At 35.9% G+C, this 15,254-nt stretch overlaps 1 protein-coding gene across 16 annotated transcripts in view; it reads left to right on the top strand.

Moving 5' to 3' along the window:
- ATP13A4 (ATPase 13A4) overlaps positions 1–15,254 on the top strand; it is a 206,684-nt gene that overhangs the window by 122,035 nt on the left and 69,395 nt on the right. For all 16 annotated transcript variants that reach the window (XR_013527220.1, XR_013527219.1, XR_013527218.1 and 13 more), the window contains 2 exons: positions 1,424–1,493; positions 14,140–14,274. Coding sequence is in view for 13 of the 16 variants with exons in the window: in XM_054245487.2 (XP_054101462.2) it covers positions 1,424–1,493; positions 14,140–14,274 (205 nt within the window). In the remaining 3 variants the exon portion in view is untranslated. The remainder of the gene's footprint in view (positions 1–1,423; positions 1,494–14,139; positions 14,275–15,254) is intronic.

Genomic DNA, 15,254 nt, shown 5'->3' with positions numbered 1-15,254 from the left:
TTAAACACCACTCAGCCTCTGGACATCTCCACTGCACACTTGTGTGAGAAGAAGATTCTAAAAGGCAATTAACATCTTAGTGCTATTATGAAAAAAGTATACTTTCTCAGCCCCTGTGGGACATTCCTGAAAACCTCCAGGAATCCTCAGGCCACTCTCTAAGGACTGCTGTTCCACCTGTATGTGTAACTGCTGCTTTTACTTATTTTTCCTGCCTTAATTCACCCTCCATCACCCTCCTCCTGCCTTAATTCCACCTCCCTTGCTTTCTGCCCTCCAGATGAAGTAGCCTTTTTGTTTCCTGAAACATACTCATTTTTTCTAACCTCAGAACATTTCGACATGTCACCTGGACTTGTCCATTTTTTAAAATCTCTATGATTTGCCCCTACCCCTTGATTAAATCACTCTTACTCAGATTTTAGGTTCAATGTCTTTTCTTCAGGGGAGATTTCTCCTGATTGATTCCCTTTGCTATATATGATCCAAAAGTACTTTACTTTTTCTTCTTATTTCTGATTGTCATTATATATTTACATATGCAATTATTTGATTAAACCTATTTTTCTCAGCAGGTTTAAATTTCTTGGTGTCTTAACATATCTTAACCGTATCTCTTTTGTTCATTTTATTCCTGAAATATTAAAGTTTGATCAATAAATGTTTGTTGATTAATGCACACATGAATAAAAGAATGAGTTACTCAAAAGCGGAACACCCTGCCTTTTTGACATTGGCTTATTCTGTTAATCATTTTTAGAACATATTTATCAGATTTGCAAATAATTTGAAGCTAGGGAATATAGAAAGTATCTTAAATGACAAAATTGGGATGAAAAAATAAACCCACTAAATGATTGGGACTTTCAACCCCCAGAATCAAGTAGGAGGTCTTTCACACAATGGTTTCACAATAATGTGGAATCAAATATAATTGTGTTTTCATTTGTTTCTGTTATTGATTCAGTCTCAATATTCTGTATATTTCATGTATCAGAACAACAAATATCATGAGGAAGTAGCAGGAACCACCTAACTCCTTATAAAGTTATAGATTAGGAACTTTGATGTGAGATTGCTGAAAACTGAAATAATGCTTAGTTCCTTGAGCTATTTAGGTATAAACACATATCTCGAATAGTACTTGTTTTTGATGTTACTTATCTAAAGAATGAAAAACAAATTTGTGGTTTTCAAAACTCTTCTGTGTCGAAAAAGCATGCTAGGAAATTCCTTTCTGCTGAAGAAAACATACTTATTGCTGGGTGAAGAGCACTGGGAGTTGGATGCTTTTGCAATTAAATAATGAGCTACTCAGTCGTTTGCTTTTAGCCAGTACAATCCATTCCACTGACAATGAGACAGTGCTCCATAAACCTGTGCTCAAATAGATAAGACTTTTCCATTTTCCCTTCTTTTTCAGCAATCTGTAAAACTCCACCATCTAGTGAAGTCACATAATAGCATTACAGTCTCTGTATGTGGGAGAAAAGGTAAGTTACATTATTTTAGATCTATGTGCTATTTATATGAAATCAGAAAAGAATTTAAATTTTATTTCTGATTGCTCCTGTTACTCCCATCTTCATATTCATTTTTCCTTAGGCATTTGCTCAAAGGGATGAGGAACTTAAAAAAAATTTTTTTTTACCTTAAAAACTACTTTATTGGGGTAGAATTAACATTTGTTAAACTTAACATATTCATGGTGTACAATCTGATAAGTTTGGCATATGTTATACTCCCATGAAACTATCATAATCATCAAGATATTGACCATTAATCACTCCCAAAATTTGCCTTGGGCCTGTTTTTAGTTTTTTTCTCTTCCCGTTCCTTCCTTCCCCACCATCCCTCAGGCAATCATTTATGAGCTTTCTGTCACTGTAGATTCATTTCCAGGCTCAATATTTTATATAAATTGTATTTGACAGTATGCATTCTTTGGGTCTTTTATAATGTATTTTTGGTTAATTTTGGGATTTATCCATTTTATTAAGTGTATGAATCATATTCCTTTTATTTCTGAGGCTATCTCATTGTGTGGATATATCAGTTTGTTAATCTATTTACTTGTTGATGCATATTTGGGTTTCAGTCTTTGGCTAGTCCAAGCAATGGTGCTATGATCATTTAGGTACAAGCTGTATATAGACCTACTCTTTCATTTCTTATGGGAAAACACCTAGTTATGGAACAGCTGGGACATGTACTTGACAGATATTGAACATTTTAAGAATCTGTCAATCTTTTGTCCAAAGTGGTGGCACGTTTTGTGCCAGCTGTGTAAGAGTTCTAGGTGCTCCACACTCTTGACAACACTTGGTATGTCAGTCATTTTCATTTTGGTCACTTTAGTGTGTAGTGGTATCTCATCACTGTTTTAATTCGCATTTCCCTAATGACTAATGGCATTGAACATTTTTTCAAATGCTCATTTGCCACTCGTATATCTTTTTTGATGAAGCATTTGTTCAAATCTGGTGTTTATTAGGTTATTTTTATTATTAAAATTGAGAGTTTATTCTATATTATGGTTACATGTCCTTTATCAGATAAATGATTTGCAAATATTTTCCCTCAGTCTATGACTGACCTTCCCACTCTCTTTACAGTGTTTTTCAAAGAGCAGATATTTTTACTTTTGTTAAAGTCCAGTCTATCAGTGTTTTCTTTGGTGGATCATGCTTTTGATGTCATTTCTAAGATATATTTGTCAAGGTCACCATGATTTTCTATATTGTCTTTTAGAGTTTTAGGTTTTATGTGTAGCTCTATATTGCATTTTGAATTTTTTTTTTATTTAGGCTTATTTTTTGCAAAAAAGATATCCAAATGTTCCAATACCATTTGTTGAAAAGACTATCTTTTCTCCACTGAATTGACTTTTCACCTTTTGTCAAAAATCAGTTGTTCATATATGTATGGATCTATTTCTTGATTCCCTATCCAATTTTATGGACCTATTTGCTTTTTAAATATGTAAATACCACACAATGTTGCTTTATAATAAATCTTGAAGTAGGGTAATGTTAGTTATCCAGCTTTGCCCTTCCTTTCTTCTGTCTTTCTTTTTTTTGAGACAGAGTCTGGCTCTGTGACCCAGGCTGTAGTGCAGTGGTGTGATGTTGGCTCACTGCAATCTCTGCCTCCTGCATTCAAGTGATTCTCTTGCCTCAGCCTCCTGCAAAGCTGGGATTACAGTTATGCACCAACATGACCAGCTAATTTTTGTATTTTTAGTGGAGACAGGGTTTTATTATGTTGGTCAGGCTGGTCTCAAACTCCCGACCCAATGATCCACCCGCCTCAGCCTCCCAAAGTGCTGGGATTACAGATGTGAGCCACTGTGCCCAGCCTGGTCTTCTTTTTCAGAGTTATTTTGACAGTACTGAGCCTTTTGGGTTTCTATATGACTTTTGAACTCAATCTGTCAATTTCTTTAAAAAATGCTGGGATTTCTTTAGAATTACAATTATTTATAGAAATATAGGCTTAAATTTGTCAATCTTTAGAAGCTCATTTAAAAATCAGTTAACATTTCTCATTCAATATTAATATGAAATGTACAATAACATAAACAATTGTCACAAATAAGATTCAAAGTTACCAATGTTTTATGAGATATTTTCCATAACCTGGAATTGCTTCCTTAGAGTATTCCTAGAATGTCTACTGATCTGTCTATTAAAGTCATACAGTGGGAACAAATGTCAATTTTCTTTGCCAAGAACATACCATAGATGAATATGAAAAACAGTTCTGCAAGCCAAAATCTCATCTGTACACACTTAAAATGTAGCTCTCTCTTTAAAAATAATAATTTGTAATACATTCTGAAAAACAAACATGCTCCACACCTGGCTGGGGTACCAGTGTTTAGCCATAAGTGCAGTGATACCGGCTCTGTAATTACTGAAACTGATAAGTATATTCTAGGTTGTGGAAATATGTATGTGTTTTTATATTAGTAACTCTTTTTGGCATCTATTTCAGGCTTGTTTATAATGTACACATGTAGAATATAAAGTTCAAAATATATTCTAGTGATGTAATCAAACAATTAAAGGAAATAAAATATTTTTAAGGGGAATATAATGCTTTTTCTGGTTAAACATGTATTTATTTTAGTATATGAATAATTTCTTTAGTGGTGATTTCTGAGATTTTGGTGTACCCATCACCTGAGCAGTGTGCACTATACTCAGTGTGTAGTCTTTTGTCTTTCACTCTCCTCCCAACCTTTCCCCTGAATTCCCAAAGTACATTGTATCATTCCTAGGCCTTTGTGTTCTCATAGTTTAGCTCCCACTTATGAGTGAGAACATACAATGTTTGGTTTTCCATTCCTGAGTTATTTCACTTAGAATAATATAGTCTCCAATTCCATCTAGGTTGCTGCAAATGCCATTATTTCATTTTTTATGGCTGAATAGTATTCCATGTTACATATATGCCACATTTTCTTTATCCATTTATTGATTGATGTGCATTTGGGCTGCTTCCATATTTATGCAATTGCAAATTATGCTGCTATAGACATGCAGATTTAAGTGTCTTTTTCATAGAATGACTTTTTTTCCTCTGGGTAGATACCCAGGAGTCGGATTGCTGGATCAAATGGTAAATATACTTTTCATTCTTCAAGGAATCTCCATACTGTTTTCTATAGTGTTTGTGCTGGTATTCCCACCAACAGTGTAAAAGTGTTCCCTTTTTGCCACCTCCTTGTGAACATCTATTATTTTCTGATTTTTTGATTATTTTGGCCATTCTTGCAGGAGTAAGGTGATACCCACATTGTGGTTTTGATTTTCATTTCCCTGATCATTAGTGATGTTGAGCACTTTTTCATATGTCTCTTGGCCATCAGTGTATCTTCTTTCAAGAATTGTCTATTCATGTTCTTAGCCCAATTTTTGTTGACATTGTTTTTTTCCTTGCTGATTTGTTTGAGTTCCCTATAGATTCTGGGTATATTAGTCCTTCAACGAAAGTATAGATTGCAAAGATTTTTTTTCCCACTCTATGGGTTTTCTGTTTATTCTGCTGTTTATTTCTTTTGCTGTGCACAAGCTTTTTAGTTTATAAGTACCATCGATTTATCTTTTTTTTTTTGGCATTTGCTTTTTGGTTCTTGGTTATGAAGTCTTTGACTAAGTCACTGTCTCAAAGGATTTTTCCAATGTTATCTTCTAGAATCTTTATGGTTTCAAGTCTTAGGTTTAAGTCTTTGATCCATCTTGAGTTGATTTTTGTATAAGGTGAGAGATGAGGATCCATTTTAATTCTCCTACATGTGGCTAGCCAATTATCCCAGCACCATTTGTTGAATAAGGTGACCTTTCCCCACGTGATGTTTTTGTTTGCCTTGTCAAAGATTAGTTGGCTGTAAGTATTTGGATTTATTTCTGAGTTCTCTCTTGTGTTCCATTGGTCTATATGCCCATTTTTTATACTAGTACCATGGTGTTTTGGTGACTGACCTTATAGTATAGCTTGAAGTTGGATAATGTGACGCCTCCAGATTTGTTCTTTTTTCTTAGTTTTGCTTTGGCTATGCGGGCTCTTTTTTGGTTCGATATGAATTTTAGGATTTTTTTTTTCTAGTTCTGTGAAGAATGATGGTGGTATTTTCATGAAAATGTGTAGAATGATTTTGGCAGCATGGTCATTTTTACAATATTGATTCTACCCCTCCATGAGCATGAGACCTATTTCCATTTGTTTGTATCATCTATAATTTCTTTCAGCAGTGTTTCATAGTTTTCCTTATGAAGGTCTTTCACTCTTTGCTTAGGCCTGCTTCTATGTATTTCATTGTATTTTGCAGCTATTATAAAAGGGGTTACAAGCTGATTCGCAGCTTGGTCACTGTTGGTGTATAGCAAAGCTACTGATACGTGTACATTAATTTTGTATCCTGCTGGATTTTGCTGAATTCATTAACCAGTTCTAGGAGCTTTTTGGATGAGTTTTTAAGGTTGTCTTGGTATACTATCATATCATTCATGAACAGCGACAGTTTGACTTCCTCTTTACTGATTCAGATGCCTTTAATTTCTTTCTCTTGTCTGATTTCTCTGTCTAGAACTTCCAATATTATGTTGAATGGAAGTGGTGAAAGCAGGCATCCTTGTCTTGTTTCAGTTCTGAGGCGAAATGCTTTCAAATTTTCCCTATTCAGTATAATGTTGGCTGTGGGTTTGTCATAGATGGCTTTTATTACCTTAAGGTACGTCCCTGCTATGCTAATTTTGCTGAGGGTTTTAATCGTAAAGGGATGCTGGATTTTGTCAGCTGCTTTTTCTGCATCTATTGAGATAATCATGTGATTTTGTTTTTAATTTTCTTTATGTGGCATATCACATTTATTGATTGTGGATGTTAAATCATCCCTGCATTATTGGTATGAAACCCACTTGATCATAGTGGATTATCTTTTTGATATGCTGCTGGATTCAGATAGCTAGTGTTTTGTTGAGGATTTTTGCACCTGTGTTCATCAGGGACACTGTAGTTTTCTTCTCTTTTCTTTTTTGTCATGTTCTCTCCTTAGTGTGAAGTAGTTTGCTTCACACTAAGGAGAAACCCTCTAAAGATCTTTGTGGCTCTCCCCTGGACACTGACCTCCCCAGCACTCTGCTCTATGAACTCAAGCTGCCAAGATCTCCATAGACACTCATCTTTGTGTTCTGAACTCAGGAGTCATCTGGACTTGGTCTGGGTTTCCCTATTGGGATGGTGTTGAACCTATAGATACATTTGTGGAAAACTGACATAGTAACATTAAATTATTTTGCTCTATGGATATAACATCTCTTCATTTGTTTACATCTTTGATTTTTTTGGCAGTGTTTTGCAGTTTTCAGTGTATGGGTCTTACACATTTTTTCTCAGATTTATTCTTAAGTAATTCATATTTTTGATGCTATTGTAAATAATATTTTTAAATGTAAATGTACAGTTGTTCATTTGCTCGTAGTTCCATCATGTAAATGTGCTGATCAGTAGCTTGCTTCACACTAAGGAGAGACCCTCTGCAGATATTCGTGCATCTCCCCTGGACAGTTACCTCCCCAGCATGCTGCTCTATGAACTCAAACTGCCAAGATCTCCATAGATGCTCATCTTTGTGTTCTGAACTCAGGAGTCATCTGGACTTGGTCTGGGTTTCCCTTCTCTGCACAGTGGCTTGGAAACTTTTTAAAGAGAATAAGCTTGGCAAATGTAGAACACCTTTATTTGTTTACCATCTCATTTGTTGTTTGATGTTCAATGTCTAAAACCACTGTTTCATATCTTTTATATGGTTGCTTCCAGTGGGAAGATAATTCTGGTCCTTTTTATTCTCTCTTGGTTGGAAGTGAATTTTTACCTTTTAAAAATACACTGGACATTTTTTTGTTCTTACTTTTTATGATAAAACACTTTGAGCATATACAACCATAGAGAGAATACTATAATAATAGAGAGAATACCTGACTTAGGTACTTGTCACCCAGATTAAATAATTACCAACTTATTGAATCTTTTTTTCATCTGTTCTAGTAACTCTCCACCCTAGATTATTTTGGAACTATCCCAGATATTATATTTTATTTGAAAATATTTCAGCATATAGCTCTGAAATATAGAGTCTTTTTAATTCTTCTATCACATCTTTTAAAACCTCATAATTTAAAAATAGTTATACAGGCAATGTTAAAATTTCCTCAATAGAATCAAGTGCATGTGTAGACATACTTATGATACATATACAAGCACGTTTATTGCCCCTTGCTTTATTGTGCTTCAAAGATACTGCATTTGTTTTAACCAAGTGAAGATTTCTGACAAACCTGTATTGAGCAAGTCTAGCCATGCAGTTTTTCTAAAAGCATGTGCTTTCTTCATGTCTCTGCGTCACATGTTGTTAACTCTGGAAATACATCGAACTTTTCCTTTGTGATTATATCTGTTATGGTGATCTGTGATCAGTGATATTTGATATTGCTATGATAATTGTTTTGGGGCACCATGAACCATGCTCATGTAAGATAGCAAACTTAATCAGTGGCAGATGTTCACCACCTGGCCATTCCCATGTCTCTCTCTCTCTCTCTCTTTCCTCAGGTCTCCCTATTCCTGGATACCCAATAGTATTAACGTTAGATTGATAAATAACCCTATGCTGGTTTCTAAGTAGTCTAGCAAATGTTTTAAAAACATTTCTGATTTTAAAATAAAGCTAGAAATGATTAAGTTTAGTGAGGAAGACACGTTGAAAGCTGAGATACACTGAAAGCTGGGACTCTTGTACCAGTTAGCCAAGTTGTGAATGCAAAGGGCAAGTGAAGTGTTTGAAGGAAATTGAAAGCACTGCTCCAAAAGTGAACACACAAATGATAAAAAGTGAAGCAGCCTTATTACTGATGTGGAGAAAGTTGTAATGGTCTGAACAGAAGCTCAAACCAGTCACATTTCTGTAAGACAAAGGCTAATCCAGAGTCAGGCCCTAACTAATTCCAGGAAGGCTGAGAGAGGTAAGAAAACTACAGAAGAAAAGTCTGAAGCTAGCAGAGTTTGGCTTATAAGGTTTAAAGAAAGAAGCCATCTCCATACATAAAAATGCAAGGTAAACCAGCAGTACCAGATACAGTGCTTACAAACCTCAATAAGAATGTTACAAGTAGCCATTTTAATGATGTTAGTAATTGTTTCTAGGTCTTTTTAGAAAACATACTTAGGAAATAGATTTTTTTTTTTTTTTTGAGACAGAGTTTCACTCTTGTTACCCAGGCTGGAGTGCAATGGTGCGATCTCAGCTCACTGCAACCTCTGCCTCCTGGGTTCAGGCAATTCTCCTGCCTCAGCCTCCTGAGTAGCTGGGATTACAGGCACACGCCACCATGCACAGCTAATTTTTTGTATTTTTAGTAGAGACGGGGTTTCACCATGTTGACCAGGATGGTCTTGATCTGTTGACCTCGTGATCCACCCGCCTTGGCCTCCCAAAGTGCTGGAATTACAGGCTTGAGCCACCGCGCCCAGCCAGGAAATAGTTTTTTAAGATAAAATGCATTATGAGGTCATACTGACCTCATAACTTCCAATACAAGTTTAGAATTCATGCTCACACTGACCTCATAATTTCCAATTCAAGTTTAGAACCAAGGGCTTTTTACTTCACTTTATTCATTGTACTTGTGTTTCTCTTTTCTCTATGCCAGAAGTTCTGATTCTTAATGACAGGAAGAGATTACACTTTTTTTGATTTATCCCATTGTATATAATAATCTCAGAGTGACAAACCAATGCATTCAGGATTAATATAATTCCCAAAAACAATTTTAGATGTTTGTAGTATTGTTTTTTCCATTTTGTGACATCCCATTAGAAATGTACAAATTATACATTTTTCAAAAATTTAGTTTTAAGTCACTCAAAATAGTTGTCTGTTGGTTATGCCAACAACTTGATAGATTTATTTTGCTCCTTTTGCTTTAGATTTTACTGTTAGCTTTTCAAATTTATATTTGTATTATTTTGTATAGGTGTAGAAAATATTTACATGATTTGAAAGTCAAATCCATAAGGCAGAAGATATTCAAGGCAGTCTGGTTCCTATCCCTCTCCTTTCTGCCTTATGTCTTCATTCTCTCTATAATCATCACTTTTGTTTGGTTTTTATTTATTCTTACATTTAAAAATATAAAAAGATTATATATAGTATTCATAGCTGTATATTATATATACAAAATAGGATATATATTTATACTGCTGTTTTTTTAGATGAATAGAGGTATATCAAGCATATTTAACCATATTTCCTGCTGTATATAGTTTCCATATGTAACTATGTTTCCCAGAGACTATTTAGTATATGTAGATATTCTTCATTCATCATTTCAGCTGTATGGTACTCTCTTGTGTGGAGAGACCCATCGTTTATTCAGTCAATTCTTTATTGAAAATTTTTTTCTCGGTTTTTTACTACTATAAATAGTGCTGTAATAAAAAGCTTTGTACATATGTGTTTTCATATTTTTGCCAGGATATCTTTGATACAGATTCTGAGAAGTAAAATTGCTAGGTTAAGAAATAAGTGCATATGTACTTTTGCTAGAAAAATATTGCCAAAATTCCTCTCCATAGAGATTATGCCGGTTTGCATTCACACCAGAAATGTGTCAGTGACTGATTCCTCACAACCTTGCCAATAGAATGTGCTGGAAAATTTGTATATTTTTCTAATCATAAGGTGAGCAGTGTTATCTAATACATATGTCTCTTTTTTTGAAAGTAATTAAAAACTTACAAAAAAGTTGCAAGAATAGTTTAAATAACTTTTTTTCTAGAACGATTTGAGAATAAGTTGCTGACATGTAGCTCCATGATCATGACCTGTATAACCTTTAGTGTGTATTCCTTTTCTGTATTTTCTTTCCTTCCTTCCTTCCTTCCTTCCTTCCTTCCTTCCTTCCTTCCTTCCTTCCTTCCTTCCTTCTTTCCTTCCTTCCTTCTCTCCCTCTCTCCTTCCTTCCTTCCTTTTCTTTCTTTTCTTTCTTTCTTTCTCTTTCCTTTCAATACGGACTTGTTCTGTTGCCCAGGGTGCAATGGTGCAATCATAGCTCACTACATCCTCAACCTCCTGGGCTCATGCCATCCTCCTGTCTCAGCTTCCAGTGTGCACCACCATGCCTGGCTAATTTTTATATTTTTTGCACAGATGGGGTCTACTGTGTATTTCTTAAAGACAAAGACATTTTCCTACTTGAAGGGCAGTATCATCAGGAAGTTAATATTCACAAATTTCTACCAACTAATGGTTCGACCTCATTCATGTTTTGCCAATTGTCTCAGTAATGTTCTAATAGAAAAGAGATATAGGATTACACAATGCTTTTGTTTACCATGTCTCTTTAATCTTTCACTTTTAGTTGAATTCTGTGACTTTCACTCTTCTGCCTCTGGTTATTTTAAAGGATGTACTTCAGTTTGAATTTTTCTGATGTTGCTTCTTAGTTAAGTTCAGGTTATGCATTTTTGGCTGGAATATCAGACATGATGCTGTGTTTTTGCTGCTTCCTCTCAGATGGTACATAATTTCAATTTGTCCTATTACTGGTGATTTTTAACTTATATTAATTAATTAAATGGCGTCTGCCAGGTTTCCTCATTTTAAATTTATTCTTTTTCTCTTTGTAATTAATGGTTATTTTGTTGAGAGACACTTTGAGATAATATAAATAAATCATCTTCATCAAATTTTCACTCACTAGTTTTAGTATACATTGATGTTTCTTGGCTAAATTAATTATTACTTTGATAGTTGCCACATGATGATTTTCTAATGTTATCTCTCCTTCTACATTAATTAATTGTCATTTTGCTGCAAGGAAAATCTGTTTCTTCTCTTAATTTATTTATTCATATACTTATGTCATTATGAACTCATAAATCCCTATTTTATTTGATGGTTATAGTTCTTCCTTATAATTATTTACTTTGATGTTACAAATTTAGGCAGTGAGAGCCCTTTAAAGTCAGCTTTGATATTTTTGTAATATGTCCCCATCATTCTGTGAGCATTTCTCTACTTAATGGCACAACAAGATGTTCTAGCTTATATTATACTCTTGGCCCAGCCTGTACTCAGTCCTTTCTCTAAGGAACCCCTTTAATCAGGAGAAAGGGAATTTAGAAACCAAAATTTGAACACTGGATGTGCTCATTACTATTGGTGTATAAACAAGAAGACTAGCAAACATATGTATATATTCTTATAATCATATACATTTACATCCATATTATTTCTATCTAGTACATTGATATTTTTTATTGGAATCTACTACCAACAGGTTTGTTGTAGTTGTATCTCTTTTATCTATTTGTAACTTCTTTTCTTCAGTGAGAAACCTGGCTGATTAACTTCATTGTATCTACGGTAGTCCCCTCTTATCTCCAGGGGATGTATTCCAAGACCCCATATAGATGCTTAAAACCATGGGTAGTACTGAGTCCGATCACTGTCAATTGGAACACATTTCTGTTCATGTCTTCAATTCACAAATTTAATGCCTTTACCATTTTAACTAAGCACTTACACATTGTGGTTATAATGTTTGCAGTTTGAGGTGCGACAGCAAACCTAGCACAAATTTCTTTTTCCTTCTTCACATCTTACAGATAGTTGATTTGTTCTTACTGTAGTTCTTAGCAACCTCAGCATACAGTTTTGTTTTCTTTCTTTAAGTCGAGAATGTTTACTTTTTCACTTAAAGGAAGCACTTTACTGCTTCTCTTTAATGTAATGAATTGCCAGCATTACTACTCTTGTGCTTTGGGGTACAAGTAAAATAAATAATATAAGGGTAACCTGCAACAAGCACAGGAATAACCTGCAACAAGCATCAGGCAATGTAAAAACCAACTGACCGACAAAATGACGAGCAGGGAGTGAGTGTATACAGCATGGATTCCTGTTCCAGGGAGGATGGAGCTGACCGCGCTAGATTTAATCACTCAACTCAGAATGGTGCACAACTGAAAAAGTATACATTGTTTATTTCTGGGATTGTCCACTTAACATTTTCTGACTGCAGTTCATGGAAAGTGAAAAACTGCAAGTCAAGGGAGGCTACTGTACTGATTGTACCATTTCTGCTGGATGCAACCAATCTTTCATCACCGCTGATGCTCCCACTGCCCCTCAACCCACTCGTATGTAGATACCCTTTTCACCTTGCTCAGGTTCTAACATCCCACAGCAGGGCACTGCCACCATGGAGGCCCTTCTCTCCCTGCTCAAGCTCTGACGCCCTGTACCAGGCCATGTAAATACCCTTCTGACCTGCTTAGGCTGCAAGCCCACCTCACCCAGCCCCCTGCAGGGATGCCTATCTTGCATAGCCCCTAATACCTTTAAAACTGAATAAGGATGAAAAGAAGTAAAGGCAGGCAGGAAATCAATCAGAAAGAAAGGAAGAACTTTCATTTTTCTTATCATGGGTAAGAATGAACAGCTTTGTAGACACTGAACACAAACACACTTGTGTTTGTGTGTGTGTATGTGTGTGTGTGTGTGTATGAAGTGACAATATCTAGCAATTTTGCTATACAGTTATTTGCTGGAGATCTCTTTTTTAAAAGGAACTCTTTATATATTAGGATTTTTTTTGTTTTGTTTTGTTTTGTTTTTGAGGCAGAATCTTGCTCTGTCACCCAGGCTGGAGTGCAGTGGCACAACCTTGACTCACTACAATCTCAACCTCCTTGGCTTAAAATTAAGCAATCTTCAGGCCAGGCACAGTGGATCACACCTGCAATCCCAGCACTTTGGGAGGCTTAGGTGGGTGGATCACAAGGTCAGGAGTTCGAGACCAGCCTGGCCAAGATGGTGAAACCCCATCTCTACTAAAAATACAAAAATTACCTAGGCGCAGAGGTGGGCATCTGTAATCCCAGCTACTTGGGAGGCTGAGGCAGGACAATGACTTGAACCTGGGAGGCAGATGTTGCAGTGAGCCAAGATCACATCACTGCACTCTAGCCTGGGCGGCAGAGCAAGACTTTATCTCAACAACAACAATATTAAGCAATCTTCCCACCTCAGCCTCCCAAGTAGCTGGGAATACAGGAGTTTTATTTTATTTTTTTGGTGAAGATGAGCCTCCTGCTATGTTGTCCAGGTTGGTCTCAAACTCCTAGGCTCACATGATCCTCCCATGTTGGGCTCCAAAAGTGCTGGAATTACAGGCATCATTACCATTTTCCTAACAAAAGTAGCCTTAATATACTGTAATGCAACTCACTGTAATATACTTAATATACTGTAATGCAATGCCACTGTGCTCAGCTGGGAATATTGACCTTTTATATGGAATGTAAGTTTCAAATTTGTTTCTGAATTTGTCATTAGTGTTTTTTTTTTTTTTTAGTTACTATTTTGCCACACAAAGGTTTTTATTTTATTTTCTAATTTGTTAAATTTTTTTTCTTTTTTGTTTTCAAATTTTGAATCAATGTTGAGGGATGGTCTCCTTTAAAAAAAAAAGCCTTGGTTGCTTTTTCATTGATATCCAAGTTAAATAGATGTTGAATTATGTTTTTTGTGGGAAAATAACCTGACTCAACTCTGTCTCTTCACACTTTCAGCTGGAGTTCAAGAGCTGGAATCACATTTCCTGGTGCCTGGAGATTTATTAATTTTGACAGGGAACAAAGTACTAATGCCGTGTGATGCTGTTCTGATTGATGGCAGCTGTGTGGTGAATGAAGGCATGCTGACAGGTACAGTTCCATCCCCACAGCTGACAACCTCTGTGGGCTGGCCACACTTCACGCTACTGTGGTCCGCACTCCTTCTCTACCTAAGTGACCATGGCTGGCTGCAAAGCATCAGCTGCTATGGGACCTTCTTGTTTTCACAAATCTTACTTAGTCCTGCTGTGGATAGATCTGAGAGTTCAAATTAAAGCTCTTTCTATGTGTTAAGCTTGATACAATAATAACTGTTTGCATGTTTAGTATTTCTTTCTTGAATAAAATATTATTACAGCCCTCTCATTTACTTTAAGAGATTGTAGAGATCATTAGATCTTTCAGAGTTGTCTGTTGCTTTTGTTTATCTTAAATGAAACATGTCTTCAAATAAACTCGGAGGGTTTGAAAAGCATCCACAACATCCCGAAACCCACAAGAGTCATCCAAATTCTCCCTGGCCTGGCCTGAAAATGTTAGGAAATTCATGATGCAGCATTTGGTAAATCTGCTACTTCCAAAATATACCCTGGATATTTTGGACTAACTGTAGTTCATTTTCAAATGGCATGCTGGATCTGGGTGGGACCTGTGAGGTTATCTCACATCACAGGTATGGCTACTGAGGTCCAGAGAGAAGTGACTTGCTTAAGGTTACACTACCTTTATTTCTCACTTGCATAGCATAGTGATGAGATGTTTGGACGACACTGCTATAAGATAAAGAAGAATCATAAAGTAGTTCTTAGAGATGAAATGAGAGGCTGTGAACACACAGAGACTGCGAATGCACTCTCATTGGTGGATTGTGGTTCCCATTTAAGTTCAAATGAAATCCATTTCTCTCAGCACCCCAGAAAGACACATAATGGAGGTACGTGTACACACATTCTTCCCATGTTAGCTGACAAAGAATAAATGTGTGGCAGGTCATGTCAAGTCAGGTTCTTTCCCAGCAAAAATCCATACATTCATAAAATTCCTGTAATGCTGGGACCTTTGTAGTGCCA

This window comes from Callithrix jacchus, chromosome 15, assembly GCF_049354715.1.
Source record: "Callithrix jacchus isolate 240 chromosome 15, calJac240_pri, whole genome shotgun sequence".
Lineage (NCBI taxonomy): Eukaryota > Metazoa > Chordata > Mammalia > Primates > Cebidae > Callithrix > Callithrix jacchus.
Note: the sequence above shows the minus strand (reverse complement) of the source record. Positions and strands in the feature narration are given on the sequence as shown.